General features: G+C 36.2%; 1 protein-coding gene across 1 annotated transcript in view; it reads right to left on the minus strand.

Annotated features, from left to right (window-relative positions):
- SMURF2 (SMAD specific E3 ubiquitin protein ligase 2) overlaps positions 1 to 23635 on the minus strand; it is a 66171-nt gene that overhangs the window by 11265 nt on the left and 31271 nt on the right. The window contains exons 2-12 of the mRNA XM_032211497.1: positions 22109 to 22147; positions 19716 to 19824; positions 16859 to 16992; positions 16319 to 16384; positions 12603 to 12687; positions 12299 to 12382; positions 10699 to 10901; positions 10255 to 10339; positions 8611 to 8769; positions 3423 to 3630; positions 1262 to 1365 (exon numbers count right to left, since the gene is read on the minus strand). Of these exons, the coding sequence (XP_032067388.1) occupies positions 1262 to 1365; positions 3423 to 3630; positions 8611 to 8769; positions 10255 to 10339; positions 10699 to 10901; positions 12299 to 12382; positions 12603 to 12687; positions 16319 to 16384; positions 16859 to 16992; positions 19716 to 19824; positions 22109 to 22147 (1276 nt within the window). The remainder of the gene's footprint in view (positions 1 to 1261; positions 1366 to 3422; positions 3631 to 8610; positions 8770 to 10254; positions 10340 to 10698; positions 10902 to 12298; positions 12383 to 12602; positions 12688 to 16318; positions 16385 to 16858; positions 16993 to 19715; positions 19825 to 22108; positions 22148 to 23635) is intronic.

Below are 23635 nucleotides of genomic sequence, written 5' to 3' on the forward strand. Positions count from 1 at the left end.
GCAAGGTTGGGCAAAGCTTTGCTTTATGAAACATTACCACAAGGTGGAGCCTTATTAGCGTAAATAATTGTACACTAAATATTTTATAACTCTAAATATTTCAGTGCAATAATTACTCTAAAATTGTTATAATCACTGTGGATACAAGCATATCCACAGAGAAACTTACCAGCTCTTCAACAATCTTGGCCAAAATCAAAGTTGAAAGACAAAGTCAAGTTGAAAGTCAATTACTTACCGTATTTTTTGGAATATAAGACACACCTTTTTCCCTCAAAAAAAGAGGCTGAAAATCTGGGTGCGTCTTATACACTGAATACAGCATTTTTTGCCTCCCGAAACCCCGCCCCCTTTGCAAAAATGGCCATGCATAACCTCTAGGAAGCTTTTAGAGAGCTCCTGGGGGCTGGGGAGGGCAGAATTAAGCAAAGAACGGGCTGTTTTTTTGTTCAATCCCCCCACCCAGCCCCCAGGAGCACTCTTATAAACTTCCTAAAGGCTATCCAGGCCTTTTTTTTTTTTTTTTTTTTACGAAAAACAGGTCTCCCTGTTTGGGAGATTTGCAGAGTGCAAAAACATTTTTTTTCCTCTTCAAAATGCTGCGTCTTATATATGCCGAAAAATACAGTAATACTTGGATGAGAGACTACCAAGAAATACTCAGGTTTGTAAAAATGTTGCCAGGTTAGACTGGGAAGTCAAAAAAACACCTCCAGAACAATACAATTGGGAACTTCTGTTGTATTGTGATTAATATGGACTCTTTTATTAAAGGAGTAGGACTTGAGCTTGACTTGAAACTTTTATCTGTTCTTAGCTCTTAGCTCTTGTCAGTTCTTTATTGGCCGTACTTCCCAATTTGGAGTGGTAAAAAGCAAGCTTTGAGCATGTAAGTTTCCAAGATCAATCCCTGGCAAAGGTTTATCAAAGGAGGTAAAAAATGAGCATAAAATGCTTCAATCTAGAGCTAGAACGCAACTAAGAACTGCTGAACACCTTGTTATATTATACATATTGCACTCTAAAAAGATGTCAAATTAAATGATAGGTTTGGCCCATGAAATGCTACCAGTGTGCTAACTAACTTGGAAGGGAGACCGTTTCGTCCTCTTTGCATTTAAATTTACCACAAATTGCAGAACATTGCCTCCAATACTGCTGTCAAAGGTACCAGGATCCAAAGTTAGTTCAATTATTACCATTTTTTTAAAAAAAAACCAAGCTTAAGTATTATGTATTTTAAAATGGATTTATTATTTACCTGGCAACACCTCCATAATCAAGGCCTTCTTCCCCACGAAATTTTATCATTAATCTCTTCCATAGGTCTTTCGGTCTCATCTTCATGACTTGTCTATAAGACTCCTGCAATTACATTAGGTACCTATTAGCCAAATACTTCCTATGTTTTCAATTTGAACTAGACTGTATAACATTTACACTATTGCCTTAATTAGTAAAGTTTTATTCTTGATTGTCAGATCGATAAAAATGCCATTAGTATTCAGAGATACTGCTTGCATAGGTTTATAAATTCAAGTACCGTATTTCCCCGAAAATACAACATGTCCTCATAATACAGCCCTGCCACATTTTTCTGGTGGGCAAAAATATAACCCACACACTCCCCGCATATAAGCCCCCTGGACCAACCCCACACCTCCGGCCAGGCAGAGCGCCACTCACCAACCTAGCAGTATCCTGAAGGTGCCAAGCCGCGGGAACCTGGGGGGAGGCAAAGGTGATCGCGTTGCTTGGTGCCTTCGGGATACCGCTAGGTTGGTGAGCAGCACTGTCCCCAGCTGAAAAGGGGGGTTGCCAGGCGGCTGCTCTCTTGAGAGCGGGCACCCAAAGAGCCGGGCGCAGCCTCATGGGCGAATGGCTGTGTTGCAGCTGGCCCACAACCATAGAGCGTGCGCCCAGAGTGGCCACTGCCGAAAGACTCAGGTTGGAAGCCACGAAAAAAGCCAGGCTGGGATGGCGGCGGCAGAGATGCCCTGGCTCCGTAATGAGAGCTGGCACATGCATCCTGAGGCTGGGAGGCAGGTGAGTGAGACCGGAACAGCCAGTCGTGGAACCCCCCCTCTCCAGCCGTGCAGAGCGCCATTCACTGGTATTTGGAAGACGCCAAGTCATGGGAGCCGGGCGGTGGCGAACAGGAGCTCACATGGCTTAGGCGATACCCCTAGGTCAGTGAATGGCACTGTGCCCAGCTGCAAAGGGGGTTTGCCAGGTGGCTGCTCGTGAGTATGGTCACTTCATGGCTGTTGTGTTGCATTGCTGCGACAGTGCAACACGGCCATTCGCCCATGAGGCTTTGCCCGGCTCTTTGGGAGCCGGCTCGCAAGAGAGCAGCCGCCCGGCAACCACAAAACAATAAACCCTCTCCCCATAATAAAGCCCAAGCCATATTTTGTAGGTAAAAAGAAAGTAAGACCCTATCGTATTTTCAGGGAAACACGGTATATACAGTAAGTTCTGTTCAGTACCTGGTTTACTTAAGGGGAAAAAAATGTCTTTTATATTTTATAGGAAACCTATACTCTTCTATTATAATTATGTAGTTTGGTCTTATCCAAATTTATTCTAATGTAAGTCCTATCAACTGAAGAAAAATCACTTAATTCTGGAAAAGACTGTAGAGAACATAATCAAATTAATTTCAGACTTTACCAGAAGAATGCCGTCTCCACAAAATCACATGTCCCTACTGAATCTCAAAATACAGGTAGTCCTTGACTCACCACCACAATTGAGCCGAAAACTTCTGTTGCTAAGCAAGACAGTTGCTAAGCGAGTTTTACCCCATTTTAGGACCTTTCTTGCCAGAGTTGTTAAGTGAATCTGGCTTCCTCAATGACTTTGCTTGTCAGAAGGTCGCAAAAGGTGATCACATGACTCCAGGACACTGCAACCGTCATAAATACATACCAGTTGCCAAGCATCTGAATTTTGATCATGTGACCACAGGGATGCTGCAACAGTCATAAGTGTGAGAAACTGTCATAAGTCACTTTTTTCTGTGCCAATGGAACTTTGAATGGTCACTAAACAAATGGCTGTAAGCCAAGGACTACCTACTTGCATTGTAACTCAATAATGCCTTAAGATAATTAAATGGAGGAGGAGCTAAGATGGAGGACAGGCAGCAACAGTTGTAAAGAGTTCTTCTAAATGTAAATTAGGTTTTTCTTTTTTTTAATCTCTATATAAGTATTTTTATATTTTTACCTCATTTTAAATCTATTTTTAATCTATACTGGACTTTTACAAAAGCACAGTGTGGCTACCATTTGTTTTAGATACATTTTAACAATGCCTTAAGAATTTTCCTCCATTTGTAGTGCAAAATCCCAGATCACCATAATAATAGGCACTGGCTTTTATTTTAATTCAGCAATAATGTATAATTCTCACATTACCTCAAAAATTTCTTCCCTGGAGACCTCTATACGGCAGTGTCCAGCTTGGGGCTGCTGCTGGGAGAGCTCTTGCCTCAAAATCTTGAGTTTTTGTACTAGATCTCGTTTGTACCTTGGCACAGTAAGACATTCAGCCTCGTCTGAAAGTTGGCACAGTGAAACAACTTGTTGCTGCTGCTGCGGCTGATCTTTAAGTTGATTTTGACGACTGAAAAGAAACAGAGAGACTTTAACTTTCAAGATTCCAAGACTTCCGGTTGCTCTCATTTCCAAGGCTTCGATAAAATGCACGTGAGCTAACATATTGGGGGATATTCAGTATGTCATTCTATCAAAATTCTCTGAAGGAGCCTGGAAGAGTGCATACTCCTGTTTCTTTTAATACTGAACATTTCAAGTACTTTATTTAAAAAATGGATCAGAACACAATATGGACATTGCTCGACATGTCTCAAACTGCCCTATTTTTCCAAGGTTTTCAGGTGTGTCCAAACACAAATAATCTAAAAGGAGGATATCATCATACATTTTGATTGCTTTTCCTGAAAAGTTAATTTACCAAAATGCTTGTAGAGAGTTTGGCTAAGTTGGTATCCACTATACCTGAATTTGCCTTAACCACAGGAATGTAGGCAATTTTACAATTGGCAAAGAAAACTGAATATTTTCACTAGCTATTAAAGAAAAATGTTATAAAACTAAGTTCAGACAGTGAAGGATGAAAACATGATATATTCAAGGTAGGTCCTTCTAACATTTTTTATAGTTACAACTCATGCTAAAATGTGCAGCATTTTAAGTAGAAATAACATTATTTCAGAATAAAAGTTATGCTAAGAAAAAATGTCTAAATCTGATTGTTTAAGATTATATATGAAATGTCAGATGAAACTGTGAAAGTAATATAGTTCTTAGTAGACACAATGTGGAGAAACATAATTCATTGCCTCTTCCAATTATTAGCAGAAGTCAATGATAAAGCAAATCAATCAATCAAATTCATTAATTTTATGAGAAATGAGAGGCAAATATAGATGGAACACAATAATTTTGATAGGTTTTACAACCATGGTTTTACTGTGTTTCAAACTGTTAATGAAAATTCAGTAAAGGCTTAAATATACACATGGATAAATCCATTCATAGATAAGATGACCCTCAATTTTTAACCATAATAACAAGAAAAATGACCCAGATAAATAAATTCTTGAAATTCACTGTGTCATAATTTTCATAGTTGGCACATTTTTTGTGGCATTTTGGTTACAAATTCAAACATCAGCTTATCTGCGAATGATGTTAGCCTTGAATATATAATCTTAATAAGTATTAACATATATACGGTATTCCCAGGTAAACCTATCAGTGGATAAACCAAATGTTAGGGGTGTGTTCAATTAACTGTTAGGTTGTTTAAGAATCAAGAGAACAAATAATAATGGGCTTAAATTTTCAAATTTCCAACCTATTGTTTATTTGTAATTATTTATATAACTTTGTAAGTACTCCCATCTTTATTAGCACTTGAGGATATTTAATAAAATTTAAAGAATATCATGAAATCAATCAAGTACTCAATAACTTTATAGTTCATAAAAATTATTTGGTCAAGACTGTGCAATCCTTGTCAGGATTAGATTTCCTCAGACAGCACCATTTGACTAGTAATAGCCTGTGATAGGAATCCAAGTCATTTAGTTTTGTTTCTTCTTTTTAACCCTTATCTGGTTAATATAGTTGCAAAAATTATATTAAGGCTCTCTAGCTTTAATTCTCAGATTTTTCAGCATTATGCTCTGAGTACCCTGCTATAAACTAAGTAATCACTGATTAATGGAATAAGAATGTTTAGACAGCATCATGAGCCGAGGTGGCGCAGTGGTTAGGGTACAGTACTGCAGGCCACTTTAGCTGACTGTGATCTGCAGTTCAGCGGTTCAAATCTCACCGGCTCAGGGTCGACTCAGCCTTCCGTCCTTCCGAGGTGGGTGAAATGAGGACCCGGACTGTGAGGGCAAGTTGCTGACTCAATTTGCTAAAAAAATTATAAACTACTTAGAGAGGGCTGAAAGCCCTATGAAGCGGTATATAAGTCTAATTAATAAATAAATAAGGGATGAAAGCGTCTTGTTCATTACAAAGAGATGGTTTCTCTTATAATCGACATTTTCAGTACCAGGCATGGACCATGGTAGCCAAAATGTCTTGTTTACTGTCAACAGATATTTGCCACCATGCTTACTAATATAAAAAACCATTGTTGCCAGCCTGAATACAAAGCAGCAGCCAACATAAACCAGAAGCAGTCAGGTGAAGACATCATCAACAAATGCTTTCTTCCTCCATTCTTTAGTTTATGCCAAGTAATAAAACTGTGGCTGCTGTTTTTAAATTTCATTCTGGCTGACAGAATTTTCTGTTCTTCCAGCCACAAGTTTTCTGCTGTCAGCAGTCATAACTAGCAATTCTGCTTTACCCTCAGTTTAAAAATAAGATTATGTATAAACTTATGTGCTTTAAGTGGAATAGTAAAAGAACTCATGAAACATTTCTCAGGAACAGGTAGACTTTCAACTGGATTTTTTTTTAAATGGGCTTTTTAATGTTCTCAGGAGTCAATATATTTAGGTTGTTATAGGTAGAAATTAAAGGAACAAATCAAAGCTAGCAAATGTGGTATGTTAAATGCTCCAGCCTTTTGGAAGAGTGTTCCTACTCCAGGAGTCATTTAGCCTGCCTTTAAAGATCTGGATTTTTATTTATATTTTTAATCCCACCTTTCTAAGTAACTCACAGTAGCAAACATACCCAATAATACTTTATTTTATTATAACCCTCTCTGTAGGCACACGCGCCATTGCCAGCTGCTCTTTTGGTTTCTGGCACCGGCCAGCTGGTCTTTGCATGTGCCGTGACGTTGGAAAATGTCCTGAAAACGGCCAAAAACAGCCGAAAAATGTCCTGAAAATGGTCTGAAAAATGTCCTGAAAATGGTCTGAAAAATGTCCTGAAAATGGCCCGAAAAATGTCCTGAAAATGGTCCGAAAAATGTCCTGAAAATGGTCCGAAAAATGTCCTGAAAATGGTCCGAAAAATGTCCTGAAAATGGTATGAAAAATGTCCTGAAAATGGTCTGAAAAATGTCCTGAAAATGGTCCGAAAAATGTCCTGAAAATGGTCTGAAAAATGTCCTGAAAACAGCCCATTTTCCGGGCTGTTTTCCGGGCTTTTTTTCAGGCCATTTCCCAGCCAAACCAGCCTGAAACAGCCCCGAAACTGTCCCCTAAACAGCCACAAAAACGGCAACAAAACAGGCATGTGTGCGCCAGCCAGCTGGTCTTTGGGTTTCTGGCGGTCCAGCATGCGCACATGCACGCACATTCCAGTTTGGGCACTTGGTGTTGAAAAGGTTCACCATGTATAAAATTTATCAGATACTACACTTTTGCTGATGACACTGCTAGCTGAATTTCTGAAATCCTTTCATAATGAAAAACAGATGCATAAAGAAAAAAAAATAAAGTATGTAGCTTGGGAAGTGCAAAAAAAAAACTGTGATTTTAGAACCTGACAAATAGAATGTTCTTTCTGTTGCAAGAAGCCTAATTTGTTAAGCCTTTTTGTTAGCCTACATGAAACACAAATTATATTCTATACTATACTTCTGATGGTTAATCAGAAAATGCCTATTTTTAAGTCTTTGGAAAGTGCTTGACATAGCAGATAAGAGGATCTGCTGTAATATCACATTGGTCAGTAAAATAAGCCAGATTTGAAGAGTTATGCAAACCAAAAGATTTTCTAAAAAATTGTAATTATATTTTAAAACAGGTATATAAAATTCAAACATTTTTAGATAATTTGGAACCTGCTTTAAGGTTCATCTAACCAAGAAACTTATCTTCTAGAATCATGTTCCAAAATATTGTTCTGTGAAAACATAGTTTTAATACTTTTTTTTAAAAAAAGAGACTCAAGTAGACATGCAACTATTTCCCACATATGCAGAATGAAGCTGACAAAGCAAAAGCCAGCAGTTCCCAGACTATTACCTCAGTATAGATCATGTATCTTCCAAGGCAATCAAGAGAATGGATAGCTATCTATTGACTTGGAAAGGCAGGAGGAAAACGCCTTGAATTTAAAGTCTGAACTTATCTTAAGAACTTTATTTTCAATGTATTGAAGTGGATAAATCTTCCACAAGCAACTGTTTTATTCTTATCTGCAATAAACAGATTAATCAAGCTGACTCATATCTGTGAGGCCTTTGTGAAGCAAAAAGGAAAGATAGTTTCTGAATTGGGTGTAAATACCTACTGAATTAAAATTTATAGTTGGCATATAAAGGTATTAGAGTTCAGAAACTATATTCTAAGAAGAACTGAAATAATTAATAATTGTGTCTAGACAATAGCAACTTTTGCTCTTGGGAAGAATAGAAGTATTAAATGCAGGGAAAAAATTGGAAAATCTCTGGTGCAGAAAATACATTTTGGGGGGATTAAAAATGCTTCCTCTGTTTCAACTCTATCAGGAGAAAATAATACTATTTTATAGTTTGATTTAAAACAATGTAAGATGTTAATTCCCTTAGAAAGAATGTAATCAGATATTCCTGAAAAATCCCTGTCTAGATTAGTTATCCATGAAAATATAAATCATACTTTACTACCAGAGAGACAATTTCAATTAGCATAGAAAATTTTTCTCATATTATATATAAATTATATACTTTAAGGCCAAGTACCAATCTTCCAAAATTGAAAATGAAACCGAATCTCACCCCCCCCCCTTTTTTTTTCTCCTTTCTTTCTAGGCTTCGTATATCTTAGGTTTTTCTATTTTAATTTGGACAGATGCAAAAGAAATTAAGGAGAAACCTGGCTGTTAGGAATAGAAGAAATGCAGAAAATTGGTTTTTTTCATAACAGTAAAAATAAAATATAACCAACGATTAACAAAAATGGTAACATTCCTAATAACCCTTTACAAATCAGTGACTTATCAAATAGAACACAATTTCAACATCCTCTTTTTCAGAGCATTAACACTTCCAAGACCTTTTAGATTAATCTAAAATGCACATGTAGAAATTAAAAACCATGAGAGACTTTCCTGGAAAACTACCTTAAATACTCTAAATATTATTAGCCACATATTGGTGATATCAGTGATATTAACTCACTTTAGAACCAGGTGCAAATTAGCTGATAGCCGTGGATCTGTAAACTGTGTGGTCCTGTTGTTATGATCAACAAAATAAACTCTGCCTGTGGCTGTGTTTCGGATTTCCCATCCAGGAGGCAATGGCCCAAGCTCTTCACAATTGATGTTGCTAAGATCCCTGCAAAAAACAAATAGAAACGAGGAATATCTCAGCACAGGGCTTCTGAGCCAAACAGGCAGAAATGTAACATAACTATTCCATGAAGTCTGTGTGTATGCATTGTTTCAGAAACATTATCTCTTCGGTTGGATCTCTGGTCCCTGGGAGTAAGTCCACGAAAGTAAAAGAAAAAAACACATACTCTTAGAAAGACATTGCACTACCATGCCTTGGAAATGCTGTTATCACAAAACTATACTGGTTGTTTTTGTTTTTAAATAAATATTCCTGTAATCAGCATGATTCCTACTAGAAATCTAGGTACTTAAAGGCCACTCTTACTATAGGGGCTTAAGAGTGACTTAGTCTTTAGTCATGATTTCAGCAAGTCTTTTAAATTGTTTAAGGATACTTGAAATGCTTTTTCTAAGTTGAAAACAGACCTTATTTTCCATAAAGTTTATATAAGCTTGCAATGTACTACAAATGACTTTAACCCGCCATGTAGACTACCATGAGATAGAGTGACAAGCCCTAGATGAATAAAAGTTTTCTCAATACAGTTTGATTTAAAATCTTTTAATATTTGTAAAAGAAGCCTTCCATTAACTTATTATTTCTATATCCTGCACTATACATGTTTCACCTCCCACCCCAGAACAATTATGTGAGGCAAGATAGATTAGACACAGATTACACAGTACATTTCATAACTTCATAGGGACCTGAAGATGGGTCTCTAGAGTCCTAGCACGGTGCTTTAACTGTTACATCATTTACCAGATAAAAAACTAGGAAAGTTAGATTTAAGTGTGTAAGCAGTTAACACTATTGAAATCGTATCAGTATCCATTAATGTTAAAGAAAAAATAAACTATATAATTTAGATTTCAGCTCACTTATTAAAAGTTTTATACTTTAAAAGTTAATAAGTGGAAGTCTGTTTGACTTATGAGACCATCTTCAGTTCTCAAGACCTCACAGGTTTCCATGTACCCTTATAGCTGCTTCAGAGATTTCTCTGAATTTTAAGGGTGCACAGAGGACTGTAAAGAGCGGGGTGGAGTGCCTCTCTCTTAAATCCACTGACAAAAGCCATTTACATTAGCAGAAAATCTCCACTGATTTGACTTTATTTGGTAAGAAAATTGGAGGCAAGTAAGTAATAAATTTAGGTTTAATTAATTTCATTTCTGATCAAAGAAAGATCTTAGTCAAACCCCTTCAGATGTTTCTGAATGTATTTGACATGTAAGACATTCTTTTTCAGACACAAGTATTCAGCCCACGCTACTCTCTTTTTAAATTAAAATTGAGATTTTTCAGAATGCATTGTTTTCTGAACCATGTTCTGAATTTGAGTATCCACAGAATCACCAACACACATCATCCTGTCACCGGGCAAACGTGCAATTATTAGAAATTTGTGTGCTATTTTGTATTTTATTTGTAAGGGGGCTTTGCTTAATTTCCAGCACCAATGAAGATACATTATTTTCTTACCGAGGTACACGGGGATCGTGCCATGTGCTTACACCGGTTTGAGTATGTAGGAAATACACCTGCCCTTGCTGAGTTGTCCTTTGCTCTGTTTGGGAAATTATCAATGCAAAAATAAATCAGAAAGTTCAAATATTCCTTTTCTAAAGAAAATTCCCCTGGATCTCCAGTTATCATTGACAGTTCACTTTGCCTAAGTGATGGCACTGATTCAAAATTAGCCATTTTTATGACCATACTGCGTTGTAATGTAAGTGTTTTATGGCGAGGAAAATGTCACTGATTAAAATATTTATTAACCACAAGGTCCCAGCATCTCCTTAGTGTTGCACAATTGCCAAATCATCATAGTTAGTACCAGTACCATAATCTATTTTTTTAAAATTATACTTTCTCTCTTATTTATCAAAGGAAAGCAGATAGTTATACAATTTCAGGAACACCTACCATATCCCTCAGGTAGATCAGGAGGAGTATGCAGATGGGTCCTGCTCATGTAATTCCTATGCCTCTGAGATCTAACTCTCCTTTCCGCGAGCCTGGGGTCAAATGCCTGTCCACATGTTGCACCATTTATTCCTGTAAGAGGTGTGTTCTCATCCACAAAGCAACTCAGAGGTCTGCCAGGACTGGAATATTCCGATGCTGGCCTATTGAAAAACAACAATCTTTGTTTCTTCTATCAAAAGGGCATTACAGTCTAAAATTACAGAGTTTTAAGTAATGTGTTAAGAAATACTAGTTTCTTAACACGTTACTAGAAGGCCACATTCTAATAAATGAATAAAAATTAATTAGATTAAAATGATAAGCTGCACAAGTTGATTGGATGCTGCAGTGAAAGAAGGCACAAGTGTTGAGGACATTCTCTTGGATTATGGCATAACAAATTCTTGATAAATGCAGCACTGCCATCAGACCTAATAAAAGAATTGTCACATAACAAATACTCCTCTTCAGGCATCTACCGCCAAAATCCAAACAGTTCTTTCATATAAATATGAACAGATTGGCTGGGCATAAAACATGTCCCTTCAATGATCTGGCTGCAACGTTTTACATCAGAAGCAGTTTCAGCCCCCGGGGTAATTCTGTGTAAAGCATATTTCCAGTAATCCAGCCCTAAAATTATCACCACAAGGATTGCTGAGGCCAGATTAGTCCTGACAAGGAATGATTACAGCTGGTAGTAGGAAAAAGTTCTCCTTGCCACAGAGACCACTAATGCCTCCTTTGATAATAAAAGTTCTAAAACCATCCCAACATTGAGAAATGTTCACACTGTTTGCATTGTACTAAAGATGAAACAAAGAAGACTTGGAGGAATGGAGATGAGAGATCTGATTTCCTACCTATTAGCAATAACACAGTTGCCAACTTCACAACCCACAATAGAAGAATCAGGAAAATCTTGCATTTGTATTTGTTCTGGTGCACAAGTGTCACCGTCTCCCACTCAACCGTAAGCAAAATAGAACAATTTCTTTAATTGTCCAAACTGTTTCCCTTGTTTCTCCCTTTCCTAGAAAGGATATATAAACTAATAACAAACCCTGAGTTAATTTAATGAAAATCAGAGTAAAAAATGGTTTATCTTTATATATAAATATGACCCCTTTATTCCTGCTGGGTTTTTTCTTATTATTGAATATTAAAAAATAAATGATAAGGACTTAAGGAAAATTTAACAAAACATCGATAAACAACTGTTTTGATCCAATAAGCATATCCAGAAGTTTGAGATAATGTTAAGTGTTCTAGCAAAATGACTGTTGCAGAGGGGAATTTAAAAAACCCCTCTCATTTATCTGAAAACTAATTTGTATGTTCAACCTCTCAAGAGTCCATGAAAAGATTCCCATGAGCAAATATGTTCTATGTTTTTTATATAATAATGTAATATATATTAAATATGCGAGAAAAAACTCTAATTTGGGAGGAAAGGACATGATTTGGCACATCAACTTAGAATTGGAGAATTCCTAGCACTGACAACCACTAGAGTTGTAGGCACGCCACACCTTTAGCTCTTTAAAAGAATGCTTACCGTGTTGGTCTCTCCCACTGTGTTGTTCGTGTGATATGATTCAAATACTGAATTCTTCCAGAGGCTGTCCTCCTTTCTTCCCAGCTAAATATTTTTGTATTGAAAGAAAACAACATTACAAGAAGTTTGATTTTCAAATGTTTGAGCTCACATAGTTATTTATTAAATAAATGTATGTGTAATATGTTTTAAACTAGCATTCCTTCATTCTTTGTTATCACTTCAAAATATTAAGCACAAATTAAAACAGTATTTGGGACATGCAACATCGTATTTTATTCTAACTGTCAAAAAATGAACTTACCCATCAGGTAAATCATTGTCAAATAGTCTACTGCAATCAACAACTTGCCCTCCTGTGCCTATCCGGTCCCTGGACTGAAGACTTACTATCAAAAAAACAAAACAAAAGTTAAACTTAGAACATTATTATGGCATATCTTGCACGGATCCTTTTGATTCAGTGATGTACAGATTTGGGACTTTGAAAATATATAGGATGCTCTTATCTTTTCACTAAACCCCCTGAGGATTACTTCAAGATAGTGGAAAGCAGTTTGATGAGATTTCAAAATGTAGTAATCTGACTCTGGAAATTTTAGCTCAGTAAACAGGTATAGGTATTCCTAAAATTATGTGTCTCTATAGCCTCAAGCTACAATCTTACACCTGCAATCTGTTCCTCATAATTGCCTAGTAGAACACAAAACATACTTTTGTTAGAAAAGATTACTTTAGTATAAAGATTGCTAACAGTATATTAATGGATGATTTATCTGGAATGTGGATCTTGTTAATTCTGGAGCATCTAGCAACTTCCAATATGTTACTCCTTCCATATTCTTTTGGGAGAAACAATGACACAGCAATTCCATTTCTACGTAAAGAAGTAACTCCAAAATGTGACACTGAGGGAATATGTCACTGTTATATGATCCTGCAAGATTTTGCTTGTCTCCATGGTTGTGAACACTAAATGAACTGGGAAAGGCATTAAGGAGGTATAATGAAGCAACACTTCTTTGCTGATAACATGTCATTCTCTTCCATCCAATTCATATGAAGGATAATGAAACTATATCAGGAATAATAATAAACTGAATTAGGGCCAATAAGCAGCAACTCGGTCCTGGCAAAACTAAGTACCTGAGAACCAACAAATGTTTTGTTTCTTCAAAGAATCTCCTTTAAGGACCATATACATGGGGAGTAGTGACTGGAAAGAGAAAGAGCTTTCTCAATTAAGATGCCAAGGTTGTAGAATCGCCTACTCAAAGAAACTTGTCTAGTGACATTCTTATGGTTTGGCCTGGTCAGATATTTTATTAACACATTATTTTCAACATGTCATTCTTTTTTTTTTTTTTGCTGTTTTTTGGGGTATGCTACATCTATTTTTATGTTATTTCCTCCTACTTCCGTCACTAAAAGCTCTGATTAAAGCTGAAATACAAATCTTGCCAGTAAAGATAAGTCTTTGGGAACTTTAATTCGCTGAACATGTGGACAATATAGAAAAGGGACTTCATATTTACCACTTGCCTTATCATTTAGCATAAGTCAATTGCTAGGAATCAGATACTTCTGTATAAAAGGCATCTCCATATCAGGGATTTTATTTAACATATAATATTATGATCTGGTTTCTCATTCGTTTTTTTAAAATGTTGGTTTACAATTTTTATTTACTTGCCTTTTGAAAGATGTGGCAAGCCTTAACAGTGGCATGTATGACACAATGCTATTGCAAAAACAGTTTACATCTTTACGAACAATTCCCATATTCACTCCTGAATTAAAGAGACAATCTTTAGTGCTAACATTTCTTACATCCAAAGATTTTTCACAGATAAAATAAAATAATAATTCTGTGCCTAAAGTGTTGCAAATAATACAACAAAGGTTATCTGTGTAAACCTAAGTAGTTCTGTTTACTTTATAAAGAGGCCAGTCAAGAATGAAATTGAACACATGACTTATTTGTGGTTTCTGTGGCATTAAGATTAATGGGCTTTTCTTAATCCTGTTTAGATTGGAACTGAAAGCTGAAGTCTAGACCAAAACGAGCATCAACCCAGCAAAAGATAACAAGAGAAGCTGGGCCCCACTGCAACCCAAAGGAATGCTGGCGTTCTGAAGGTAGGGCACCATCTGCACACAGCCATCCTTATAATTCCACCTGCTGGGATCAGCATTTAAAAAAAAAAAAAAAAAACAACAACTTGGAAGCAGGAATACAGTCTATAAATCAAAAGTCTGGAAGTTCTCATTAGAAGTAATCTACTCTTCTTCCAACTTTTTAGATTTTTTAAAATCATAAACAACCATTCAGTACAATAGATTCTTAAATATTAGTACTGTAAGCAATGTTAAATTGAAGGATAAGGTTCAATTTCATTCACAGAGCCTAGTACCATTGACACAATAAGATGTTTGGAATGGATCTAATATTGAAACACATAACATGCAACACAGGTGTGAGATCAATTGAATTATATTTCAAAAGACCATCACAACACAAAATTGATTGTCAATTTCTCACACTCGCTACTCCTGGAAAACGAATTCATAGGGTTAACAAATACATTAACAGGATGGATCAAAGTATAGTTAAACAATAAATTAAACATTAACTTTAATAAGAAGAGAAAATAAAGCAGTAAGTAACATGTAAACTTAGTTGGCTTTAAGCATTTCAGTTAAACAGTTATCTGAATGTCACTGTTGAAAATCTATATAAATTATATATACTTGCCAAAGCGTGAATAGAAATGGTAAGCGGAGGGCAATTATTAATAAGGAAGACAAAAAATGAATGCCAAGTAATGTTGATAAGCAGAAATAAAAGAGTTTCATGCAATGGTTTCTCTTTCCAATCAAAATTTGAATTCAATCACTCAGCAGAGCTCCAAAGGGGAGAACACTTTCATTCTGCCTATGCTTTAATCTCTCCAAATCTTCTTCAGACAATAGGGAATCCTCATGAACCACATGGGAGAAGGCAAAGGGGGGGGGGAGAAAGAGGATACAAAAGAAGAAATAAAATGCCATTCACTTTTATTCATAAAAAATCTTTGCTGTATCAAAGGGGCTTTTATGGACAATACGTTTAACCTAATGTACTCTGTACCATATTCCTCTTCCACGTTTTTACAGGGACCTCTTCCAAAAGACTATAATGCATTACCTGTTATGTGTTATTCTTAGAAAAGAAACTGTACCACAGAAGCCTCAAAAACTTCTTTGCCAATAAAATGAAGTCTTATAATAGCTTTAGGCTGAGTTTTCTGTCAAACCTACATAGGACTATGTCGAAATCATACCGTTCTGACTCAAAACAGACTTAAGTAACAGAAGAATCATCTTGTCAGGCCTGGAAACCATCTTGGGCATTGGATCTTCAGGCTTGCCATGTTTAGTGCCGTGGGAAACTGGGAGAGGAGGGGATTGTATGAAGCTGGGGAGTTATATAGTCATAACAACATTCCTTTCCCCGAGAGTCAAGGCCACTCTACCCTGTACCTGTAAGGGTGTGACTAATAAACATCTCCAATTGGGACGGTGCGTTGATTGGACCATATGACAGACATGTGGGTGTTGGGACAGGAACTGGGACTTTCTTTTGGGTGGGAAAAACCTGGAAGCTTTCAGATTCGGGTGTTCCTGGATGTGCCAATATGGCATTCTCTAATAAATGGAACTTTGAGGAATGCCTAGCCTCGGAGTCTTCTTTCGTTGGGGGTGCTACTTGGAACCCTAACACATACTTTGCATTCCTTTTTTTTTTCATTTCCACCCTGGTGTTTGAAATACATATTTAAATTTGGTCTGGTGGGACCTAGTGGTTAAGGTGCTGGTTAGAAACCAAGAGACTGTGACCCAAATATGCTTTCAAAAGTTTAGTTGCCCTCTCCCTCTCCCTCTCCCTCTCTCTCTCTCTCTTTCACCACCTTGTGTTATTTAAAAAAATAATCAAGGCAGGTTATAAAATAAAACAAACAAAATAAAATCATTACTTACCTACTATCTGTCCTCTAACTGTATCATTGTCATTTGGTCCAAGTTTGCAGAGATCTAATCTCTGATCTATTAAAAAAAAAGGAAGCGCATCTTATTTCTATGTAATGATCATGTAAGGTAATTTCTATGGCAAAATACATATTGCTGAATTAAACATTTCTAGAATTTCAAAAGAAGATGAAGAGCATACTGGTCTTCATCTTCCCCAAAGCCACTTTTGACTAATGGTTAAAATACCAGTCTTAAAAAGTCAGAGGCTGTGAGTTCAAGTTCTGCCTTAGGCATGAAAGCTACCTGGGTGACTATGGGCCAGTCATTTTCTCTCAGCTCAACCCACCTCATAGGGGTTGTGGTGGTGGTGAAAAAAATAGGAGAAGGACGTTGGAGTGGATATGTTCACTGCTTTATTTGTAAAAATAATTAAGGCAGGATACAAATCAATCAATCACAAATAAATTATAATTTCCATAGAAATAATTTTAAAGTCACTCTAAAAAGCTTATTTCAAAATACCGAAGTACTTTTGTTCTGCCTACTTACAACCAGTGTCTTTGAGGCGGTTGATAGCATTAGAAAGAAGTCTCACACAACCCAGAAAACCAGCTCCCTGTTTTTTATGGATTTTCTTGTGGTTCCATACACTGATTGTTATAGAGTCAGACTTTCCAATGTATCTAAGGAGGGGGAAAAGACAGGAATCAGCAATAAAACATATGTTGACTTCATACTTCTAACAGTCTATTAGAACACAATTTTTGACTGCAATTTTTTTTAGAGCTTCATAACATATTGTTATTTTTATTTTATGCTGAAGAAGAGGTCAAATGCATTATACACAGACTTGTCTCCATCATAATTTACTCATAAAAAGATTCTACTTGAACAAATGTCAAAGGAGCTTTTTAAAAATATATCATACATTGCTGACATCCTTTGGCTAGACAGTCACAGTCTGTCAAACAAAAAAAAATGGTATGTTGTTGAGTGTTTAATTTGGAGGATGAGTTCTTACACTTAAGAATTATGTTTCTCTCTGGGAAATGTTTAGTAAGCCTCTTCCATTACGTGCATTCTGTCATAGTACAAACATCTAAATGTTCGATTTACTAAAACATCCTTCTACACTCACTAGTTTAAATCGTTTATTCACCCATAACACACATACCCCAGAGTTGCAATGCAGCATAACATAGGTGGTCCTTGACCTATAACAGTTTGTTTCGTGACCGTTCAAAGTTACAACGGCACTGAAAAATGTGACTTATGATCGTTTTTCACAGTTACAACCTTTGCAGCATCTCCATGTTCATGCGATCAAAATTCAGATGTTTGGCAATTGGTTCATATTTATCCCAAGGTTGTGTGATCATTTTTTGTGACCTTCGCACAAGCAAAGTCAATGGGGAAGCCAGATTCACTTAACAACAGGGTTACCAGCTTACCAACTGCAGTGATTTACTTAACAGCTGAGGCAAGAAAAGTTGTAAAATGGGGCAAATGTGTCACTTAACAACAGAAATTTGGGGCTCAATTGTGGTTGTAAGTTGAGGATGACTTCTATAAATGCTCTCATAGCTTACAAATCAATCACTGATTGTTTTCCAAGACTTAAAATGATGTCTTTTTGGAAAAGACTACTCATATAATGGTATTTTCAACTTGTTTCTACATACAATTTCTCTTACCGAACACAAAGGTTTCAGTTCAATACCCACATATATATGAGGGGACCAGACGCATTGCAACTGCAGCCCTCCAATTACAAAAAAAAGGGGGAGAATGTCTTCTATGTGCTAGCTCTCTAAGAGGCACTCATGGGACTACCATTCCAGCAAATGGTGTCAGCAGCTAGAGAGGAACTATTTCTTAGTGTTACATGTAGTGTGCATTTTTGCCCATGTTCCAAGGAAATCACTGAAATTTTTATACACTACAGATAATCTAACTCAAAATTATGACAGCTTAGAAAGGGTGTTTTACATTCCATAAAGCACTTCTGGCCATTGTAAAATGCCATGGTACACCTCCTCACAGTCATGTCAGTCACACTTATGACTAATTGTCAAGTGCCCTGTGATCACGTGATTGTCATTTGAGATCTTTTCTGCCAGCTTTCCCGGAAACTCACTGGGGAAGCTGGTAGAGATGGTTACAAGTTGCCACCACTTACCAAAGGGTTTCCCCTCCTCACCATGCACTGGGCAGGGGAGGGATGGAAATCCTTTATCAGATTGTAGAAAGGAAGCTCGGATCTTAAGGAGCTCTGTGTGATTCTCCAACCCAGTGGAGGAATTCCCTTCCACACATGGAGAAGAGAGGAACTTCTGAGCTGGACTGAAGAAATCATGAAGATTTTTAATGCTTTCAAATTTTTTCCAGGTCTATAGGACAGCAGTCCCCAAACTTTCCAGCTTGGTGGACCGGTTGGAGGGGGGGGAGAGGAGAGGGGATGTTTCCGTGTGAGCAGAGGGCACACAGATGACACACATAGCTCCATTTGGCACATGCCACACGCACAAATGGAGCCTCAAGTATGCTCATGCAAGATGGAGCTGTGTGGCATACTCGCCTGCTGCTTCCGCAGCTCCGTTCTGAACGGGCTACAGCTTGGGGGTTGGGGACACCTGTAATAGAATGCCAGGGTAGAACTACATTAATTTATTTAGGAAAATTTATTATTTTTAATACTGCTATTGAAAGTTGCCTGATATGATTGTTAAAGAGATTAGTTTTTTTTAAGTATAGAGCTTTCAGAATTATGTCAAGGGTTATTAGTGCCCAACTTCATTTTCTTGAGTGCTATATATAAATTTATGATATATCAATTAATACTTGGGCAATAATATACTGGGATCATTAGAAGTAAACATACTGGGATAAAAACTGGCTTCTGAACAACCAACCTTAATTAAAGGAAGACTGCTAAATCTGTGGCACTAAAACTGTACTGCAAGTCCCATAATCACTGATTACTACATATGATTTGAGAAGTTGGTGTGAATTTGGAATCAAATCTATCTGATAATCCAGGTATCTCCACTCCTCATCCAGAGTCTGCATTTTTGTCTCTATTTCCAGCTGTCACAAAAAATATACATGTTTGTTTTCTCACTTAAGCACTTTGATTTTATACATAAAAGCAGTATTTAAGAATTAGTATCTATGTGGTTGCTAAGAGTTGGCACACGTGTAATGACACATAATCAATCAATCAACCAACTCTATGCTTTAGCAATGAAAGACCAGCTATTTTCTAAACAAACAAAACAGCTAACACAGGCCTGCATTACTTTTCAGAGTAATTCTTAGCAAAGACACCCTGATTTAATATATACATTTTTAGCAATTACCCAGCTTAAAGTTTGGTCATATTTAGATAATCTCTATTGACACGTACAAGTCATAATGCTGATTCCACTTTGGATCAAGGGTATTCTTCACAGTATCAGTAGAATGGCACTGGCCAGATCCGTCCACCACCACTTTAGCAAATGGATCAGGAAGTCCTGTCAGAAAATACATAATACAATGAGGATATTGCAGAAAATGACAGGCTTTAGACTTCTCAGGATACAGGAAAAGTTCATTTGGCAGCCAGGTTCAAAAGATTAGCGAAATGGCTAACATTGCAAGTTCTGAACAACCTTCATTATCGAAGCACACGTTCTTATACCTTCTCAAAGGCAGCGTAACACGGAAACATTTAACTCATTTCTTATTGGTTACCTTGAGGAAAAAGCCTTATAAGGAGATGAGGGTCTTACTTCTCCTTTTATTACAGGTATGAACTATGTGTCATTAATGAACTTTATCTGAACCTTATGATTTGGACTTTTGACATAGGGATGTTGGCTAGAACATCTTGTGGTTAGAGGCTGAAGACATTTCTTTTAAGCAAGCTTCTAACTATCCTTTTTATGCCACATCTTCATTCTTATATTTTTAATCCATATTTTATTCTACTTTAAGGATGCTGCTAATTGATACCATATTATTTGTGGCGGCCCATTAGAAAACATCTACATTTTCTAACCTATCTCCTTTTTAATCCAATGAACCAAGGAATCGCATTATGCTATCAATCTGATTTTATAATTTTTTGTACTCAACTACATTAATCCTTTATGTAAAAGTAGAATTTTATATAAAGAACAAATTCTACTAGGAATTCCATAATCTATTCATTTATTTTGTTCATTGCAAAATACAATCTATACTGAATTTATTTGGACATATAACATTGTTTCAAGACATTTCAGGCTATTATTGTAAATAGGAAATACTTTTCTTTACAACTCTTCTCACAAGTCCAGTGCTTTCAAGAACAGAAAGATTCAAAGTCAAGATAGAACTGAAGCCAGGCGTTTTTAATACACAATCTGTTTTCAGCAGTTTTCAACAGTCTCTACAAGCACTGCCCGGTTTTAGCACTTCACTGGACTGAAGAAAAACAGAGCCACCTGCCATTTTTAGCAATAGCAGCCCATTTGTAAGTGTGAGTTCTGACATAAATACAAATTTGGGTTAAAGACAGATTTAGAGAACAGAACTCATTTTTAATAGTACTTCTTGAAGCATTTAATTGCAAAGTAAATATGAAAAGATAACCATTATGAAACTTGCACTGCTATTTATAAACATTCTGTAACACACATGAAACAGCAGGTGGCAGCATCTGGTTGACCTTGACTGGGCTTAGAAAGTTAATTAGGTCATCCTGATTATAGCAGAAGTTGGATGGGAGACCAACAGGTAATTCCAATAGAATAAGCTGAGTTCAGAAGTTGAAAAACATTCCATAAGACTATCATGGCAAACCACATCCATACTAATGCCAAGAAAACTGCATGGATGTGTTCATGAAGTTATCAATAGTTGTACTTGACTGAAATGAGCTTGACTTTAGCAGCACTCATAGTCAAAGCAATTATTTAATAAACAACAAATTTAGCCAAAGGAAGCTAGTGTAAAATATTTGATGGCAGCAACTCTTTTTAACTGCTCTTATGCTAAATTTCCATCTATTTTTAAAACTCAAGGGACTTTTGGGATGCTTCCTGATAACTGCATGTAAAAAGTTAATGCTATGAAATGGATTATGACCTTCAATTTTAGTTCTGATTAAAGTATATTATAATACCAATCCATTTTTAGATTTTACCATCACAATAAATTGGTGTTTATGGCATTACAGAATTACTATTCTCAGCATCTCTAGCAAACAAGACCAATGGTGAGAAATGTTGGGATTTGAAGTTCAACAAAAGACGGTGTCATAGACTGCCTACTCTTATTGAGAAATGAACACAAATTAAAACACTGTTCTTACAATATGCCTCTTTTATTTAATTTTCAAATTTAGATACTGCCCATCTTACTCTTAAGAGTGACTCTGGGTGGTTCACAAATAAAAATTAAAATTGATAATAGATACATAAAGGGATTTTTTTAAATTTCCACCTTTCCTTTAGGGGTTTGAAGCAGCATACATAACACTTCCTTCTCGAATTGGGCTGGGACAATAACTGATCCAAAGCCAACCCAATACGCTTCTATGATTGAGAATGGAATCTCAGTCTTTCTGCTCTTAGTCCAGGGTCTTAATGTCTATACCACACTGACCTGTATTCAATAGGCAAGTATATCAATATACTCTATTAGCACAGGCCATAAACAATACTTGAAGGTGAGTAGATAATTTGACTATATCAGAGCATTCTATTTAATGGTTTATGAAATGCTACCTAGTAAGACAATATCTTTGAATAAAAAACAGAAAGGTGTACTTACTGAAAAAATCCTTTTTCACCAAATTTTTTGCACAGAGAACTGAAACCAAAACAAAGGGGGGAAAAGAATTATAGACTAACATTTTGAGTTTTAATGTATTAATTAAGTATTTCTAAATGTTCAACAACACAATTTCAGGCATATGTACCCATACTGAAATATATTGTAAATCTGGAAATGCAGGCACATCAGGCAGTTTACAGATCAAGGATCACAGCCATATTGTACAGTTGGCATTCTGTTATTCAGTATCTTCATCCACTGGAATCAGCAGTGGAGAAACTGAGCTTGGTGGAGCTCACCCAAAAGCATCATTACTAAGATTATCCCCATATCTCTAAACAAATGTCATTGACCAAAATATATGGAGTATACTTTTTGATTTATAAATTAAAAGCCAATATAATTTAAATGTTGGTCTTTTCTATGCGCGTTTATTCAATATATAGTGAGAAAAATACAACTAATATTATAGGTCAGCTCTAAAAATGCTGCCATAACAATTCCTTTGTACCAATTAGAAAAAGGAAGTTATACAGTATACGATATGCATAATGAGAAACAAAATCTGGCTCAAACCCCCAATTTACTCAACATTTTTGAAGCTTAAACAATACAGGATTTTAACACTTAAGTGATAATACCAATGAAGGAATCAAATTGTATGAAAGTAAAACTGAGAAAACCCCCAAAAGGTACATATAAATTTAAAAGGATTTGCAGATCTTAAATTATATTCCCTACTATATATTATAGAATCTCCTCCCTAATAACAAATATTGCTGCATCTTTTGATTGGGAGAAAGTATTGCATTTTCCAAAAAAGATACATCAAACATTTCCAGCAATTATTCCTTAACCATCTGGAATAACCACTATTCCTGACAAAATGTCAAATTTATAATCCAACATCACATTAACTTCTTGAACATTTTCCCATAAACGTAGTAATAAACATTAATTTATATCCCACTATTCCTAAATTATATCCTACAATTCTTCTGGGAATGCAAGCATTCTGACAATCACAGTACCTCTCCTTCAATTTTATCCCTGAAACAATAACTGTAGCTGACAGAGAGCTGGCCCAAAGTTACTCAAGGAGCTTTCTTAGCTAACTTGAACTCAAGCCTCACTGATCCTAATCCTCTACCCATTACCCAATCCATTACATTGATATAAATGATAATACAACTTTATTTTTTCTCATTCGCTCCATATTAACTCAGGGCACATATAATCAAGTTCAAATAAATAAATAAAAACATTATTTTGCTTGTTAGCAAAACATTCAAAGAGTGGACTTGAAAGCTCTGAAAGAATGTCTGAAAAAAGTTAGGCTAAGGTAGAGTTCTAAAATAGAAAAATAGAGGAAAAGATTTTTTGGCAAATAAGAGAAATGAAGCGAGTTAAATTTTCCAGTCTTGCCTGGCAAACAATAAAGTAAGCACCTAGTTGTGGCTAATAGTAAGCTGTGTTTAGTATATTGTATGAGCAGAGTTGATTTGCCTCAAATTCATTTCTTTT

This window comes from Thamnophis elegans, chromosome 2 (genome assembly GCF_009769535.1).
Source record: "Thamnophis elegans isolate rThaEle1 chromosome 2, rThaEle1.pri, whole genome shotgun sequence".
Lineage (NCBI taxonomy): Eukaryota > Metazoa > Chordata > Lepidosauria > Squamata > Colubridae > Thamnophis > Thamnophis elegans.